The sequence below is a fragment of the Hylobates moloch genome, unplaced genomic scaffold (assembly GCF_009828535.3).
Source record: "Hylobates moloch isolate HMO894 unplaced genomic scaffold, HMol_V3 SCAFFOLD_2, whole genome shotgun sequence".
NCBI lineage: Eukaryota > Metazoa > Chordata > Mammalia > Primates > Hylobatidae > Hylobates > Hylobates moloch.
The window spans coordinates 80,078,530-80,093,873 of record NW_026652277.1 but is presented as its reverse complement, the minus strand read 5'-3'; the positions used below and the strand labels follow the sequence as shown (position 1 = coordinate 80,093,873).

At 38.0% G+C, this 15,344-nt stretch overlaps 1 protein-coding gene across 4 annotated transcripts in view; it reads left to right on the top strand.

The window, feature by feature from the left end:
* LOC116468483 (cytochrome b5 reductase 4) overlaps nucleotides 1–15,344 on the top strand; it is a 117,109-nt gene that overhangs the window by 33,099 nt on the left and 68,666 nt on the right. For all 4 annotated transcript variants that reach the window (XM_032152108.2, XM_058434810.1, XM_032152103.2 and 1 more), the window contains exon 3: nucleotides 5,974–6,074. In XM_032152108.2, the coding sequence (XP_032007999.1) occupies nucleotides 5,974–6,074 (101 nt within the window). The remainder of the gene's footprint in view (nucleotides 1–5,973; nucleotides 6,075–15,344) is intronic.

Here is a 15,344-nt window from a genome sequence, read left to right as displayed (position 1 = left end):
AGAATTCTTTCTGTATAAAAAGGCAATATTCATTTTTAGGTATAAAAATGATATCCTTGACCTGAGCTTTTTAAAACAGTGGTGAGCTACTAGGCACTGAATCTGTTCAAGCAGATGCTGGACGATGCTCTGTCTGTAAGATATTATAGAGATAAAGCCTGTGCTGGATGAGGCTCAAAATTGCCTTAAAGTTCTCCTAGTCTTTAAGACTATCATCCTGTGATTTTGAAGTTTACATTTCTGACAATACAAAGTACTAAATGGTAATTTTAAAATGGGTAATTTTTATTCAAAGAACTTGTTTGAGAGCTCAGAATTCCAGATATAACACAAAAGAGGTAATTTAGTATGAAAAGATATTAAGAACAGATACTACCGGTACATTGCCTAGAGAAACTCAGTGTAGTTGTTGTTCTGAATAAGTGTTTTAAATTGTGCTGCCTCTCTGCTATGATGAATTAGCTATATAGTGTACCCCTAATATTGCTAGGGCATGTAAAAGTGATTTATTTAAACACTGGAGTATACCTTCCTAATACAACCATTGTATTTTAGTTTTAATAAGTGGCTCTTCTGAACAGTTCTCAGTAAGTCCTTTTTGGGGTCTGTTCCTGGTTAGAGTTTAAAAAACAAAACACACACAAAAATAAAGTATCAGCATAAAGGAGGGGATGGGTGGGTGAGTGAATGGATAGATGGATGGATGGATGGGTAGATGGATGGATAGATAGGTATTCTCCCTAAATCCTCCCTTTGCCACTGAAGATCACCCATGTCAATGATCTAAAAATACCAGTTGGATTGTGACCAGGAATCCTTATTTACAGTCTAGTTTTGCACCATGGAGGATTGGTGTTTCATGAATCTGTTTAAGCCCATTTTTGCTCTTAATGTTATTATTAGGATTTAGGTTTTGCAGAACTCACTAGTAGCCTATTATCAATTTGAGATTATGTCTGCTGGCCCATAATTATTATTTATTTATATTTAGTGAGTAATTGAATGCTCAGATCTGCCAGACCAGAGCAATTAGAGATGTGGGAGTAGGTTAATAAAATTGCATCATTGGAAAATTTAGATGGTTTCAAAATTAGTTTCTAAAAACCAGGTGGAACTCATAGAAGGCTAGAACCTTACACATGAGAGATTTTATTTCTAAAAGCCATATATAGTACAAATAGAGTACAGGCGTACCTTGTTTTATTGTGCTTCACTTTATTGTAACTTGCAGGTAATGGATTTTTTACAAATTGAAAATTTGTGGCAACTCTGTGTCTAACAACTTTTTGGCACTATTTTCCCAAGGGCATGTGCTCACTTCATGTCTCTGTGTCACACTTTGATAGCTCTTGCAAACTTTTTCATTATTGTTGTATCTCTTATGATGATCTGTGATCAGTGATCTTGATGTTACTATTGTAATAGTTTTGGAGTGCCACAAACCGAGCCCATATGAGATGGTAAACTGAATGGACAAATGTATATGTTCTCACTGCTCCCCTGACTGACAATTCCTGTCTCACCTTCTTCTTGGGCCACTCCATTCCCTGAGACCCAACAATATTGAAATTAGGACCATTAATATCCCTACATTGGCCTCTGGGTGTTCCAAGTGAAGGAAATGTTGTATATCTCTCACTTCAAATAAAAAACTAGGAACATTTCCTTCACTTGGAATAGACAACAATATACAGTAAACATAACTGTTACTTATTTTAGAGACAGGGCCTCACTGTTTTTTCTGGCTGGAGTGCAGTGGCATGATCATGGCTCACTGCAGCCTCAAACTTCTGTGTTCAAGCGATCCGCCCACCTCAGCTTCCCGAGTAGCAGGGGGACTACAGGCACTCTCCACCATGCCTAGCTAATTTTTAGTTTTTTTTTTTTTGTAGAGACAGGATCTCACTATGTTGCCCAGACTGGTCTTGAACTCCTAGCATCAAGCAATCCTCCTGCCTGGGCCTCCCAAACTACTGGGATTACAGGCATAAGCCACCAAGCCTGACCTAAACATAACTTTCATATGCACTGGGAGACCAAAACATTAGTGTGACTTGCTTTATTTACTTTACTGCAGTGGTCTGGAACCAAACCTGCAATATCTCTGAGGTTCACCTGTGTAATAAAGCACGAAGAAAAAGCATAAAGTTTGTTTTTTTGTGTTTGTATTTCTCTGCCACATCCAGGGGTCCAAGTTTTTAGTTGTTCAGAAATACTTTTGAAAAGGAAAAAAGGAAGATAAGAAGGAAGGAAGTGTCTGTTCATGTCCTTTGCCCACTTTTTGATGGGGTTGTTTGTTCTTTTCTTGTAAATTTGTTTGAGTTCATTGTAGATTCTGGATATTAGCCCTTTGTCAGGTGAGTAGGTTGCAAAAATTTTCTCCCATTCTGTAGGTTGCCTGTTCACTCTGATGATAGTTTCTTTTGCTGTGCAGAAGCTCTTTAGTTTAATTAGATCCCATTTGTCAATTTTGGCTTTTGTTGCCATTGCTTTTGATGTTTTAGACATGAAGTCCTTGCCCACGCCTATGTCCTGAATGGTATTGCCTAGGTTTTCTTGTAGGATTTTAATGGTTTTAGGTCTAACATTTGAGTCTTTAATCCATCTTGAATTAATTTTTGTATAAGGTGTAAGGAAGGGATCCAGTTTCAGCTTTCTACATATGGCTAGCCAGTTTTCCCAGCACCATTTATTAAATAGGGAATCCTTTCCCCATTTCTTGTTTTTGTCAGGTTTGTCAAAGATCAGATAGTTGTAGGTATGCAGCATTATTTCTGAGGGCTCTGTTCTGTTCCATTGATCTATGTCTCTGTTGTGGTACCAGTACCATGCTGTTTTGGTTACTGTAGACTTGTAGTATAGTTTGAAGTCAGGTAGCGTGATGCCTCCAGCTTTGTTCTTTTGGCTTAGGATTGACTTGGCGATACAGGCTCATTTTTGGTTCCATATGAACTTTAAAGTAGTTTTTTCCAATTCTGTGAAGAAAGTCATTGGTAGCTTGATGGGGATGGCATTGAATCTATAAATTACAGACACTTCTCAAAAGAAGACATTTATGCAGCCAAAAAACACATGAAGAAATGCTCATCATCACTGGCCATCAGAGAAATGCAAATCAAAACCACAGTGAGATACCATCTCACACCAGTTAGAATGGCCATCATTAAAAAGTCAGGAAACAACAGGTGCTGGAGAGGACGTGGAGAAATAGGAACAACTTTTACACTGTTGATGGGACTGTAAAGTAGTTCAACCATTGTGGAAGTCAGTGTGGCGATTCCTCAGGGATCTCGAACTAGAAATACCATTTGACCCAGCCATCCCATTACTGGGTATATACCCAAAGGACTATAAATCATGCTGCTATAAAGACACATGCACACATATGTTTATTGCAGCACTATTCACAATAGCAAAGAGTTGGAACCAACCCAAATGTCCAACAACGATAGACTGGATTAAGAAAATGTGGCACATATGCACCATGGAATACTATGCAGCCATAAAAAATGATGAGTTCATGTCCTTTGTAGGGACATGGATGAAACTGGAAAACATCATTCTCAGTAAACTATTGCAAGGACAAAAAACAAAACACCGCCTGTTCTCACTCATAGGTGGGAATTGAACAATGAGAACTCATGGACACAGGAAGGGGAACATCACACTCCAGGGACTGTTGTGGGGTGGGCGGAGGGGGGAGGGACAGCATTAGGAGATATACCTAATGCTAAATGACGAGTTAATGGGTGCAGCAAAACAACATGGCACATGGATACATATGTAACAAACCTGCACATTGTGCACATGTACCCTAAAACCTAAAGTATAATAATAAAAAAAAGAAAAAAAATGAATTCATTAAAAAACCATTTAAAAATGTAGACATATACAATAAAAGCTTAAATTTATTACTAGAAAAAAAAAGAAGAAAGAGCAAAGAAGAGCCTCTGAATCAGAAGAAATGCACCTGTTCTGTTTTGATGCTAGGTTTAAGTTTCATAATTAGCAAATTACTAACACAGCCTAGTGCTTTTTGAGCTAATGCATCTTGGACTGAGACACTATTTCACATTGTTAATTCCTTGTAGTAAGGGTTAGACATTGTTAGTTTTTTTCATCTGGAAAGCATGGGATACTCCTCACGTCCACGGAGTGATCCTAGCCCCTATCAGAAAGAAAGATAAGATTGTGACAGTATAAGGGTCAATGTAAAGGGCTAGCAGGTTAGCAGAGAACATGTATGGAATGTTTTAGGCTTTATGTGCTCATCATGGATAGCTGTTTAAGCTACCAGAAAAGCTGGTTGCTGAAACTCATGGAATTCCATCACAAATGATCATGGGTTGTAGATTTCTTGTCCTTGAGAAACTGTAGAACTCCAGTCAGGACTTGATTGTAGAGAAAGTTGGGAACTCTTGTTTGGGAGGCATCCTCTGGCATCCTCTGTCTTAAAAAGCCTATTGGGAATAATTCTGAGCCTAATCGTTACCACTCATGTTTTTGGTCTCTGGATTTTGGAGCATTAAACAATGGGAAAAAATTCTTCTAAATCTTGTGGGACTCTAGGCATATGGGGAAGGAAAAAAGAGGGAACTTAACTAGTTTTGTTCAGACTTATTTGGAATGCTGCTGAAAGAAATTCTGTGAATTTACTTTCTTTTGTGCTTACCTTTAAGAGACTTTATAAAGAAATCTGGGCTGGTTGGTTATTTTCTAAAATATAGCTGGTCAAAAAACTGCAGTACTTTTCTTGGGTCTGAAATCTAACCTCTTCTTTCCTTCCAAGATTATTATACAGGATGAACATTTTAAGTTATCTGAGGTGATTTAAATTCATGGAAGTCATCATATAAAGAGGAAATAGTCCTGGATATTTAAAAAAAAAAACAGTCATTGTTATTGCACTTTCGTGTTGTCTTTAGGGCTAGATTTGTCTGGTATCTATCTAGTTTTCAAGAATGAAAAAGCAGCTTACTTCCTTGGGAGACCTATGCATTGAGATATTTTGTCTTTGTTGTTCCCTATTCCTCTTTCTTAAAAGATAAAAATAAATAACAGTTGAATAGATGAAAGAAATATTTGGAGAAGACAAAATGATTAAATTTTGAATAGTAATCTTTGAGAAGAGTTGGGCTTCTTTTTCACAGAGCGTGCCTCAGTGGTCACCATTGCTTAACCTTTGCTGAGATGATCAGACATGGATTAGAGCTTGATTCTTTTCTCATCAGATTCTTCTACCAGGGCAATATGGAAATGTTATGACTGTGTAGTAGTCACTTTCTCTCTCTCTCTTCCTCCCTCTCTCTCTCTGTGTGCATGTGTGTACTTTCAAAAATTATATACACAGTATTTCATTTCTTTGTGTTGGGAGGCAATTTTCTTTTGCATTTCTGCATGTCTTGTGAGCAGAGGCACTGTCTTTGTGTACAGTCTTTTAAAGGATATTTGCGTTGTGAACAACCTTGAATGTTAGTGTCTCCCTCTAGAACAAAGGACAGCTTTGCTTACTCTTCTGTATAATAAATCTCTCCCTCAGGAACAAGGGCAGGCATGCTTATGAAAGATTCAAGTTTCTTGAGCTCAGAGTTCCTCTTCTGTAATGCAGCACATTAAGTGTGCAGGCATTACCTGGCCCTCTTCACATAGCACTCTTGTGAATTAGGGTTCAGTGAACTGACACAAATGTTTATATTCTGACTACTGCTATTGATGTGAGTGCAAAACTCTTCTTTGTCTCTGACCTAGGAGTCTCTTGTTATCTGCCAGGATCCATGAAAGTGGCAGGTTAAGTTGTTTGCTTGCAAGTATGATGAAATCTCAGATCCTTTACAGTTAGTTCTTGATACTTTGAAATAACAGTGATTAATTAAATGGAGCGTATTTGGAAAGATTTATTGAAACTTATATTTATAAGTTTTACAATTTTTGAGAAGCTCATTTAGGATATTACTTCTGCTTGCCTTGATACAGGTTTCGTTTATAATGTCAGCCCTTATATGGAGTATCATCCTGGTGGAGAAGATGAACTAATGAGAGCAGCAGGATCAGATGGTACTGAACTTTTTGATCAGGTAAGATGTGCTGAAAGTAACCAAATTATTCCAGTGAAGAGTACTCTTAGATTTATCAGTGTGACATTTGTAGAAAGAAAGAAAATAGTTGCATAAATTCCAGATGGATTGGCTTGAATTTTGAAGTGTGGGAAGATGCTCACAAGTAGCAGCTGTTCATTTAATTTGTCCTTTGAGTTATTAAAATTTTAGAGATGTTTCAAATCTGTGTCTAGGGGTCTTCTCTTAAGTGTTTGCTGCCTCCTTTGTTGTTGTTGTTGGTAAGTGTTTATTCAGTCTTGATTAGTTTTGGTAATGATTGGCTTAAGGGAGTAGTGACAATTGGAAGAAGGAACATTGGGATCCACTGCTAACTTGCTGAATCACTTTAAACAAGTAACTTAGCTTCTTTTCTCTTAGTCCTTTGTCACCTAGGGATTGCTATATATTCAGCCTACTGCTATATACTGAATTTGCATGTCATGTAGAAAGTTAGCCGACAGTGATTAATGAATAGAAACTTATTTTTCCTAGCATGATGGCAGAGATTCTGTATAGGTTATCTCAAAAGATATTTAAATTAGTCACTTTCCCCCTTATATTTACTAAAAACTAGCATTAGCTCTTAAACTATTTTAAAGTTATACAGAATGTTGATTACTATCAGTTTGCTGAACTGTTATTCTGAGACGACAGTCTTTAGAAAGATAGAAATTTGCCTTTGTCTCATATATGCTTTATTTTATATTTTAATGATGATTAACCATGTTGTAATATTGGATTTTTATCATTCGAGATACCTGTATCAGGTTGGGTTATATTATAGCTGTTTTTTTGATCAAATATAATTTGATTTCTCTTCTTCCTATTTTCTCATCCATTTTAGGATTTGTTTTTTGACCATGTTGCCAGAAATAGAATTTGTTTTATATAGTTGACCTTTGAACAATACAGGGATTAGGGGTGCCAACACCCTCACTCTCCCACGCAGTAGAAAATTCATGTATAACTTTTGACTTCCCAAAAACTTAACTACTAACAGCCTACTGTTGACCAGAAGTCTTACTTATAACATAAACAGTCAATTAACATATATGTGTATGTTATATGCATTATATACTGTATTATTACAATAAAGTAAGCTAAAGAAAAGAAAATGCTGTTAAGAAAATCATAAGGAAGAGAAAATACATTTACTGTTCGTTAAGTGGAAGTGGATCATCATGAAGGTCCTTATCCTCATCTTCATCTTGAGTAGGCTGAGGAGGAGGAGGAGAAATAGGGAGGGTTGGTCTTTCTGTCTTGAAGTGTCAAAGGTAGAAGAAAACCCATATATAAATGGACTCGGTTGCAGTTCAAACCTGCGTTGTTCAAGGGCCCATTGTGTTTGCGAGCACTTAGGTGCATTTGCTTAAATGGCAGGATCTCATTGGCTGTTAATATTCTTCCTGGGTTGGAGAAGAGTCATGTTTAGTCTTGGTCTCAACAGCATTCTCTTTGGAAGGTTTTTATTGCTGTTTTAAGGCAAGTTGCCATTGTCATTTGGTATTTGCTTTCCGTCTGTCTGCCTGCCTGCTGCCTATCTGTGTATCTATGAGACAGAGTCTTGCTCTGTCCCCCAGGCTGGAGTGCGGTGGTGTGATCTTGGATCTCTGCAGCCTGCGCCTCCCAGGTTCAAGCAGTTCTCGTGCCTTAGCCTCCCGAGTAGCTGAGATTACAGGAGTGTGCCATCTCACCTGGCTAATTTTTGTATTTTTAGTAGAGATGGGGTTTCGCCATGTTGACCAGGCTGGTCTTGAACTCTTGGCCTCAAGTACTCTGCCTGCCTCAGCCGCCCAAAGTGCTGGGATTATAGGTGTGAGCCACTGCGCCTGGCCTGGTATTTGTTATCTAGCAATGCAAGCCAAATAGAAAGGTTTAGGAACATTTGCCTAGACACTTACCTGCTATACTTTTCTCTTGAATCTGCCTTGTAACCTCCTAATGTTGAATGTACTGTGCCACAAGAAGAATTCCCAATAAAGTCTAGTCTTATTTCTGTTCTTGAGTGTTATGAGGTTATATAGACCTTATTTAAGGAAAGCTTGTTTTGGAGAATTCACAAGAAGTGCTATATTGTTAAGTTTTCTAGTATTTAAAACAATATTTAGTAGATTGCTAGATTCAGAACAATTAGATTGCATTCTTCTTGGCTTTAATAAGACCAGTGATGTTTAATTATTTATGACTTGCTCACCACAGAAGTAAACTAGAAACTACAGTGACGCTTGCGTTTTTCAATGTGAGAATTTACTTGTGCCCAGTATTTTAGCTGCACAAATAATAGTAATTTCCTTATTGTCTTATTTCTGTTTTTATCCCACCGCTGACCTCTTACCTTGCATTTCCAAATACCTGATAGGCAATTTGATGCCCTATACTTTAACTCATTATGCCCTCAAATAATATCAAGTCATTTTCTTTCCTCTTTTTCCTTCTTTTTCCTTCTGTTTCCTGTTTCTTGTAATAGGGACTTGAAGTCCCTGAGTAATCTTTTTCATCTCTCCTTGTGCCCCAGTATCCAGTCACTGGCCAAATCCTATGATCTGTCTTTTTCTCCCTTCCCACTACCTTAGTTCACCCTCTGTAGCCATATTATGTTAATACTCTCTTGATATCTTTACCTTCAGTACCAATTTAGGTAACATGACAGCTAGATTAGTTTTCTTAAAGACAATCATCTTAGCACTTTCCTCTGCAACTCTCAGTGGCTCACCACTGACAGGGAAGTAAATTTACACTCGTTAGCCTGGCATGTGAGGTCCTAAAAGAGTATATCAGGGTAAATATTCCCAAAATTCCTCTTGCTTTGCACCCTTCCCTGCCTCTGATGTCTATCATTCTATTCTCTATGTCAATGAGATCAAATTTTGTAGCTCCTATGAGTGAAAACGTGCAGTATTTGTCTTTCTGTGTCTGTGTATTTCACTTAATGTAATGGTCTCCAGTTCCTTCCATGTTGCTGCTATTGACATAATTTCATTCTTTTTTATGGCCAAATAGTATTCCATTGTATGCATATATTCTAACACATTTTATTTATCCATTCCTTCTTTGTGGACACTTAGGTGGATTCCATATTTTTGCTATTGTGAATGGTGCTACAATAAACATGCAAATGCAGGTATCTCTTTGATGTAATGATTTATTTTACTTTCGATAGATACCCAGTAGTGGGATTGCTATGGTAGTTCTATTAATATTTTAGTTTTTTGAGAAATCTCCATACTGTTTTCCATAATGGTTGTACTAATTTACATTCCCGGCAACAGTTTATGAGTTCCATTTTCTTTCTTTTGTTTTTATTATGCTTTAAGTTTTAGGGTACATGTGCACAACGTGCAGGTTTGTTACATATGTATACATGTGCCATGCTGGTGTGCTGCACCCATTAACTCGTCATTTAGCATTAGGTATATCTCCTAATGCTATCCCTCCCCCTTCCCCCCACCTCACAACAGGCCCCGGTGTGTGATGTTCCCCTTCCTGTCTCCATGTGTTCTCATTGTTCAATTCCCACCTATGAGTGAGAACATGAGGTGTTTGGTTTTTTGTCCTTGGGATAGTTCGCTGAGAATGATGGTTTCCAGCTTCATCCATATCCCTACAAAGGACATGAGCTCATCATTTTTTATGGCTGCATAGTATTCCATAGTGTATACGTGCCACATTTTCTTAATCCAGTCTATCATTGTTGGACATTTGAGTTTGTTCCAAGTCTTTGCTATTGTGAATAGTGCCACAATAAACATACATGTGCATGTGTCTTTATAGCAGCATGATTTATAATCCTTTGGGTATATACCCAGTAACAGGATGGCTGGGTCAAATGGTAATTCTAGTTCTAGATCCCTGAGGAATCGCCACACTGCCTTCCACAATGGTTGAACTACTTTACAGTCCCACTAACAGTGTAAAAGTGTTCCTATTTCTCCACATCCTCTCCAGCACCTGTTGTTTCCTGACTTTTTAATGATCACCATTCTAAGTAGTGGGAGATGGTATCTCATTGTGGTTTTGATTTGCATTTCTCTGATGGCCAGTGATGATGAGCATTTTTTCATGTGTCTATTGGCTGCATAAATGTCTTCTTTTGAGAAGTGTCTGTTCATATCCTTCGCCCACTTTTGGATGGGGTTGTTTGTTTTTTTCTTGTAAATTTGTTTGAGTTCATTGTAGATTCTGGATATTAGCCCTTTGTCAGATGAGTAGATTGCAAAAATTTTCTCCCATTCTATAGGTTGCCTGTTCACTCTAATGGAAGTTTCTTTTGCTGTGCAGAAGCTCTTTAGTTTAATTAGATCCCATTTGTCAATTTTGGCTTTTGTTGCCATTGCTTTTGGTGTTTTAGACATGAAGTCCTTGCCCATGCCTATGTCCTGAATGGTATTGCCTAGGTTTTCTTCTAGGGTTTTTATGGTTTTAGGTCTAACATTTAAGTCTTTAATCCATCTTGAATTAATTTTGGTATAAGGTGTAAGGAAGGGATCCAGTTTCAACTTTCTATATATAGCTAGCCAGTTTTCCCAGCACTATTGATTAAATAGGGAATCCTTTCTCCATTTCTTGTTTTTGTCAGGTTTGTCAAAGATCAGATAGTTGTAGATATGTGGCATTAGTTCTGAGGGCTCTGTTCTGTTCCATTGGTCTATATCTCTGTTTTGGTACCAGTACCATGCTGTTTTGGTTACCATAGGCTTGTAGTACAGTTTGAAGTCAGGTAGCATGATGTCTCCAGCTTTGTTCTTTTGGCTTGGGATTGACTTGGCAATGCGGGCTCTTTTTTGGTTCCATATGAACTTTAAAGTCATTTATTCCAGTTCTGTGAAGAAAGTCATTGGTACCTTCATGGGGATGGCATTGAATCTATAAATTACCTTGGGCAGTATGGCCATTTTGACAATATTGATTCTTCCTACCCATGAGCATGGACTGTTCTTCCATTTGTTTGTATCCTCATTTATTTCGTTGAGCAGTGGTTGGTTGTTCTCCTTGAAAAGGTCCTTCACATCCCTTGTAAGTTGGATTCCTAGGTATTTTATTCTCTTTGAAGCAGTTGTGAATGGGAGTTCACTCATGATTTGGCTCTCTGTTTATCTGTTATTGGTGTATAAGAATGCTTGTGATTTTTGCACATTGATTTTGTATCCTGAGACTTTGTTGAAGTTGCTTATCAGCTTAAGGAGATTTTGGGCTGAGACAATGGGGTTTTCTAGATATACAATCATGTCATCCGGAAACAGGGACAATTTGACTTCCTCTTTTCCTTTTTTTTAAATTTTATTATTATACTTTAGGTTTTAGGGTACATGTGCACAATGTGCAGGTTTGTTACATATGTGTCCATGTGCCATGTTGGTTTGCTACACCCATTAACTCGTCATTTAGCATTAGGTATATCTCCTAATGCTGTCCCTTCCCCCTCCACCCACCCGACAACAGTCCCCAGAGTATGATATTCCCCTTCCTATGTCCATGAGTTCTCATTGTTCAATTCCCACCTATGAGTGAGAACATGCGGTGTTTTGTTTTTTGTCCTTGCAATAGTTTACTGAGAATGATGTTTTCCAGTTTCATCCATGTCCCTACAAAGGACACGAACTCATCATTTTTTATGGCTGCATAGTATTCCATGGTGTATATGTGCCACATTTTCTTAATCCAGTCTATTGTTGTTGGACATTTGGGTTGGTTCCAAGTCTTTGCTGTTGTGAATAGTGCTGCAATAAACATACGCGTGCATGTGTCTTTATAGCAGCATGATTTATAGTCCTTTGGGTATATACCCAGTAATGGGATGGCTGGGTCAAATAGTATTTCTAGTTCTAGATCCCTGAGGAATCGCCACACTGACTTCCACAATGGTTGAACTAGTTTACAGTCCCACCAACAGTGTAAAAGTGTTCCTATTTCTCCACATCCTCTCCAGCACCTGTTGTTTCCTGACTTTTTAATGATGGCCATTCTAACTGGTGTGAGATGGTATCTAATTGTGGTTTTGATTTGCATTTCTCTGATGGTCAATGATGATGAGCATTTTTTCATGTGTTTTTTGGCTGCATAAATGTCTTCTTTTGAGAAGTGTCTGTTCATGTCCTTCACCCACTTTTTGATGGGGTTGTTTGTTTTTTTCTTGTAAATTTGTTTCAGTTTATTGTAGATTCTGGATATTAGCCCTTTGTCAGATGAGTAGGTTACAAAAATTTTCTCCCATTCTGTAGGTTGCCTTTTCACTCTGATGGTAATTTCTTTTGCTGTGCAGAAGCTCTTTAGTTTAATTAGATCCCGTTTGTCAGTTTTGGCGTTTGTTGCCATTGCTTTCCATGTTTTAGACATGAAGTCCTTGCCCATGCCTATGTCCTGAATGGCATTGCCTAGGTTTCCTTCTAGAGTTTTTATGGTTTTAAGTCTAACATGTAAGTCTTTAATCCATCTTGAATTAATTTTTGTATAAGGTGTAAGGAAGGGATCCAGTTTCAGCTTTCTACATATGGCTAGCCAGTTTTCCCAGCACCATTTATTAAATAGGGAATCCTTTCCCCATTTCTTGTTTTTGTCAGGTTTGTCAAAGATCAGATAGTTGTAGATATGCAGCATTATTTCTGAGGGCTCTGTTCTGTTCCATTGATCTATGTCTCTGTTGTGTTACCAGTACCATGCTCTTTTGGTTACTGTAGCCTTGTAGTATAGTTTGAAGTCAGGTAGCATGATGCCTCCAGCTTTGTTCTTTTGGCTTAGGATTGACTTGGCAATACGGGCTCTTTTTTGGTTCTATATGAACTTTAAAGTAGTTTTTTCCAATTCTGTGAAGAAAGTCTTTGGTAGGTTGATGGGGATGGCATTGAATCTATAAATTACCTTGGGCAGTATCGCCATTTTCATGATATTGATTCTTCCAATCCATGAGCATGGAATGTTCTTCCATTTGTTTGTATCTTCTTTTATTTCATTGAGCAGTGGTTTGTAGTTCTCCTTGAGGAGGTCTTTCACATCCCTTTTAAGTTGGATTCCTAGGTATTTTATTCTCTTTGAAGCAATTGTGAATTGGGGTTCACTCATGATTTGGCTCTCTGTTTGTCTGTGATTGGTGTACAAGAATGCTTGTGATTTTCGTACATTGATTTTGTATCCTGAGACTTTGCTGAAGTTGCTTATCAGCTTAAGGAGATTTTGGGCTGAGACAGTGGGGTTTTCTAGATATACAATCATGTCATCTGCAAACAGGGACAATTTGACTTCCTCTTTTCCTAATTGAATACCCTTTATTTCCTTCTCCTGCCTGATTGCCCTGGCCAGAACTTCCAGCACTTTGCTGAATAGGAGTGGTGAGATATGGCATCCCTGTCTTGTGCCAGTTTTCAAAGGGAATGCTTCCAGTTTTTGCCCATTCAGTATAATATTGGCTGTGGGTTTGTCATAGATAGCTCTTATTATTTTGAGATACGTCCCATCAATACCTAATTTATTGAGAGTTTTTAGCATGAAGGGTTGTTGAATTTTGTCAAAGGCCTTTTCTGCATCTATTGAGATAATCATGTGGTTTTTGTCTTTGGTTCTGTTTATATGCTGGATTACATTTATTGATTTGCGTATGTTGAACCAGCCTTGCATCCCAGGGATGAAGCCCACTTGATCATGGTGTATAAGCTTTTTGATGTGCTGCTGGATTCGGTTTGCCAGTATCGTATTGAGGATTTTTGCATCAATGTTCATCAAAGATATTGGTCTGCAATTCTCTTTTTTGGTTATGTCTCTGCCAGGCTTTGGTATCAGGACGATGCTGGCCTCATAAAATGTGTTAGAGAGGATTCCTTCTTTTCCTGTCTATTGGAATAGTTTCAGAAGGAATGGTACCAGTTCCTCCTTGTACCTCTGGTAGAATTTGGCTGTGAATCCATCAGGTCCTGGACTCTTTTTGGTTGGTAAGCTATTGATTATTGCCAGAATTTCGGAGCCTGTTATTGGTCTATTCAGAGATTCAACTTCTTCCTGGTTTAGTCTTGGGAGAGTGTATTTGTCGGACTTCCTCTTTTCCTAATTGAATACCCTTTATTTCCTTGTCCTACCTGATTGCCCTGGCCAGAACTTCCAACACTATGTTGAATAGGAGTGGTGAGAGAGGGCATCCGTGTCTTGTTCCAGTTTTCAAAGGGAATGCTTCCAGTTTTTGCCCATTCAGTATGATATTGGCTGTGGGTCTGTCATAGATAGCTCTTATTATTTTGAGGTACGTCCCATCAATACCTAATTTATTGAGAGTTTTTAGCATGAAGGTTGTTGAATTTTGTCAAAGGCCTTTTCTGCATGTATTGAGATAATCGTGGTTTTTGTCTTTGGTTCTGTTTATATGCTGGATTCCGTTTATTGATTTGTGTATGTTGAACCAGCCTTGCATCCCAGGGATGAAGCCGACTTGATCATGGTGGATAAGCTTTTTGCTGTGCTTGTGGATTCGGTTTGCCAGCATTTTATTGAGGATTTTTTCATTGATGTTCATCAGGGATATTGGTCTGAAATTCTCTTTTTTTGTTGTGTCTCTGCCAGGCTTTGGTATCAGGATGATGCTGGCCTCATAAAATGAGTTAGGGAGGATTCCCTCTTTTTCTATTGATCGGAATAGTTTCAGAAGGAATGGTACCACCTCCTCCATGTACCTCTAGTAGAATTTGGCTGTGAATCCATCTGGTCCTGGACTTTTTTTGGTTGGTAAGCTATTAACTATTGCCTCAATTTCAGAGCCTGTTATTGGTCTATTCAGGGATTCAACTTCTTCCTGGTTTAGTCTTGGGAGGGTGTTTGTGTCCAGGAATTTATCCATTTCTTCTAGATTTTATAGTTTATTTACATAGAGGTGTTTATAATATTCTCTGATGGTAGTTTGTATTTCTGTGGGATCGGTGGTGATATCCCCTTTATCATTTTTTATTGCATCTATTTGATTCTTCTCTCTTTTCTTCTTTATTAGTCTTGCTAGTCAATTTTGTTGATCTTTTCAAAAAACCAGCTCCTGGATTCATTGATTTTTTGAAGGGTTTTTTGTGTCTCTATTTCCTTCAGTTCTGCTCTGATCTTAGTTATTTCTAGCCTTCGGCTAGCTTTTGAATGTGTTTGCTCTTGCTTTTCTAGTTCTTTTAATTGTGATGTTAGGGTGTCAATTTTGGATCTTTCCTGCTTTCTCTTGTGGGCATTTAGTGCTATAAATTTCCCTCTACACACTGCTTTGAATGTGTCCCAGAGATTCTGGTAGGTTGT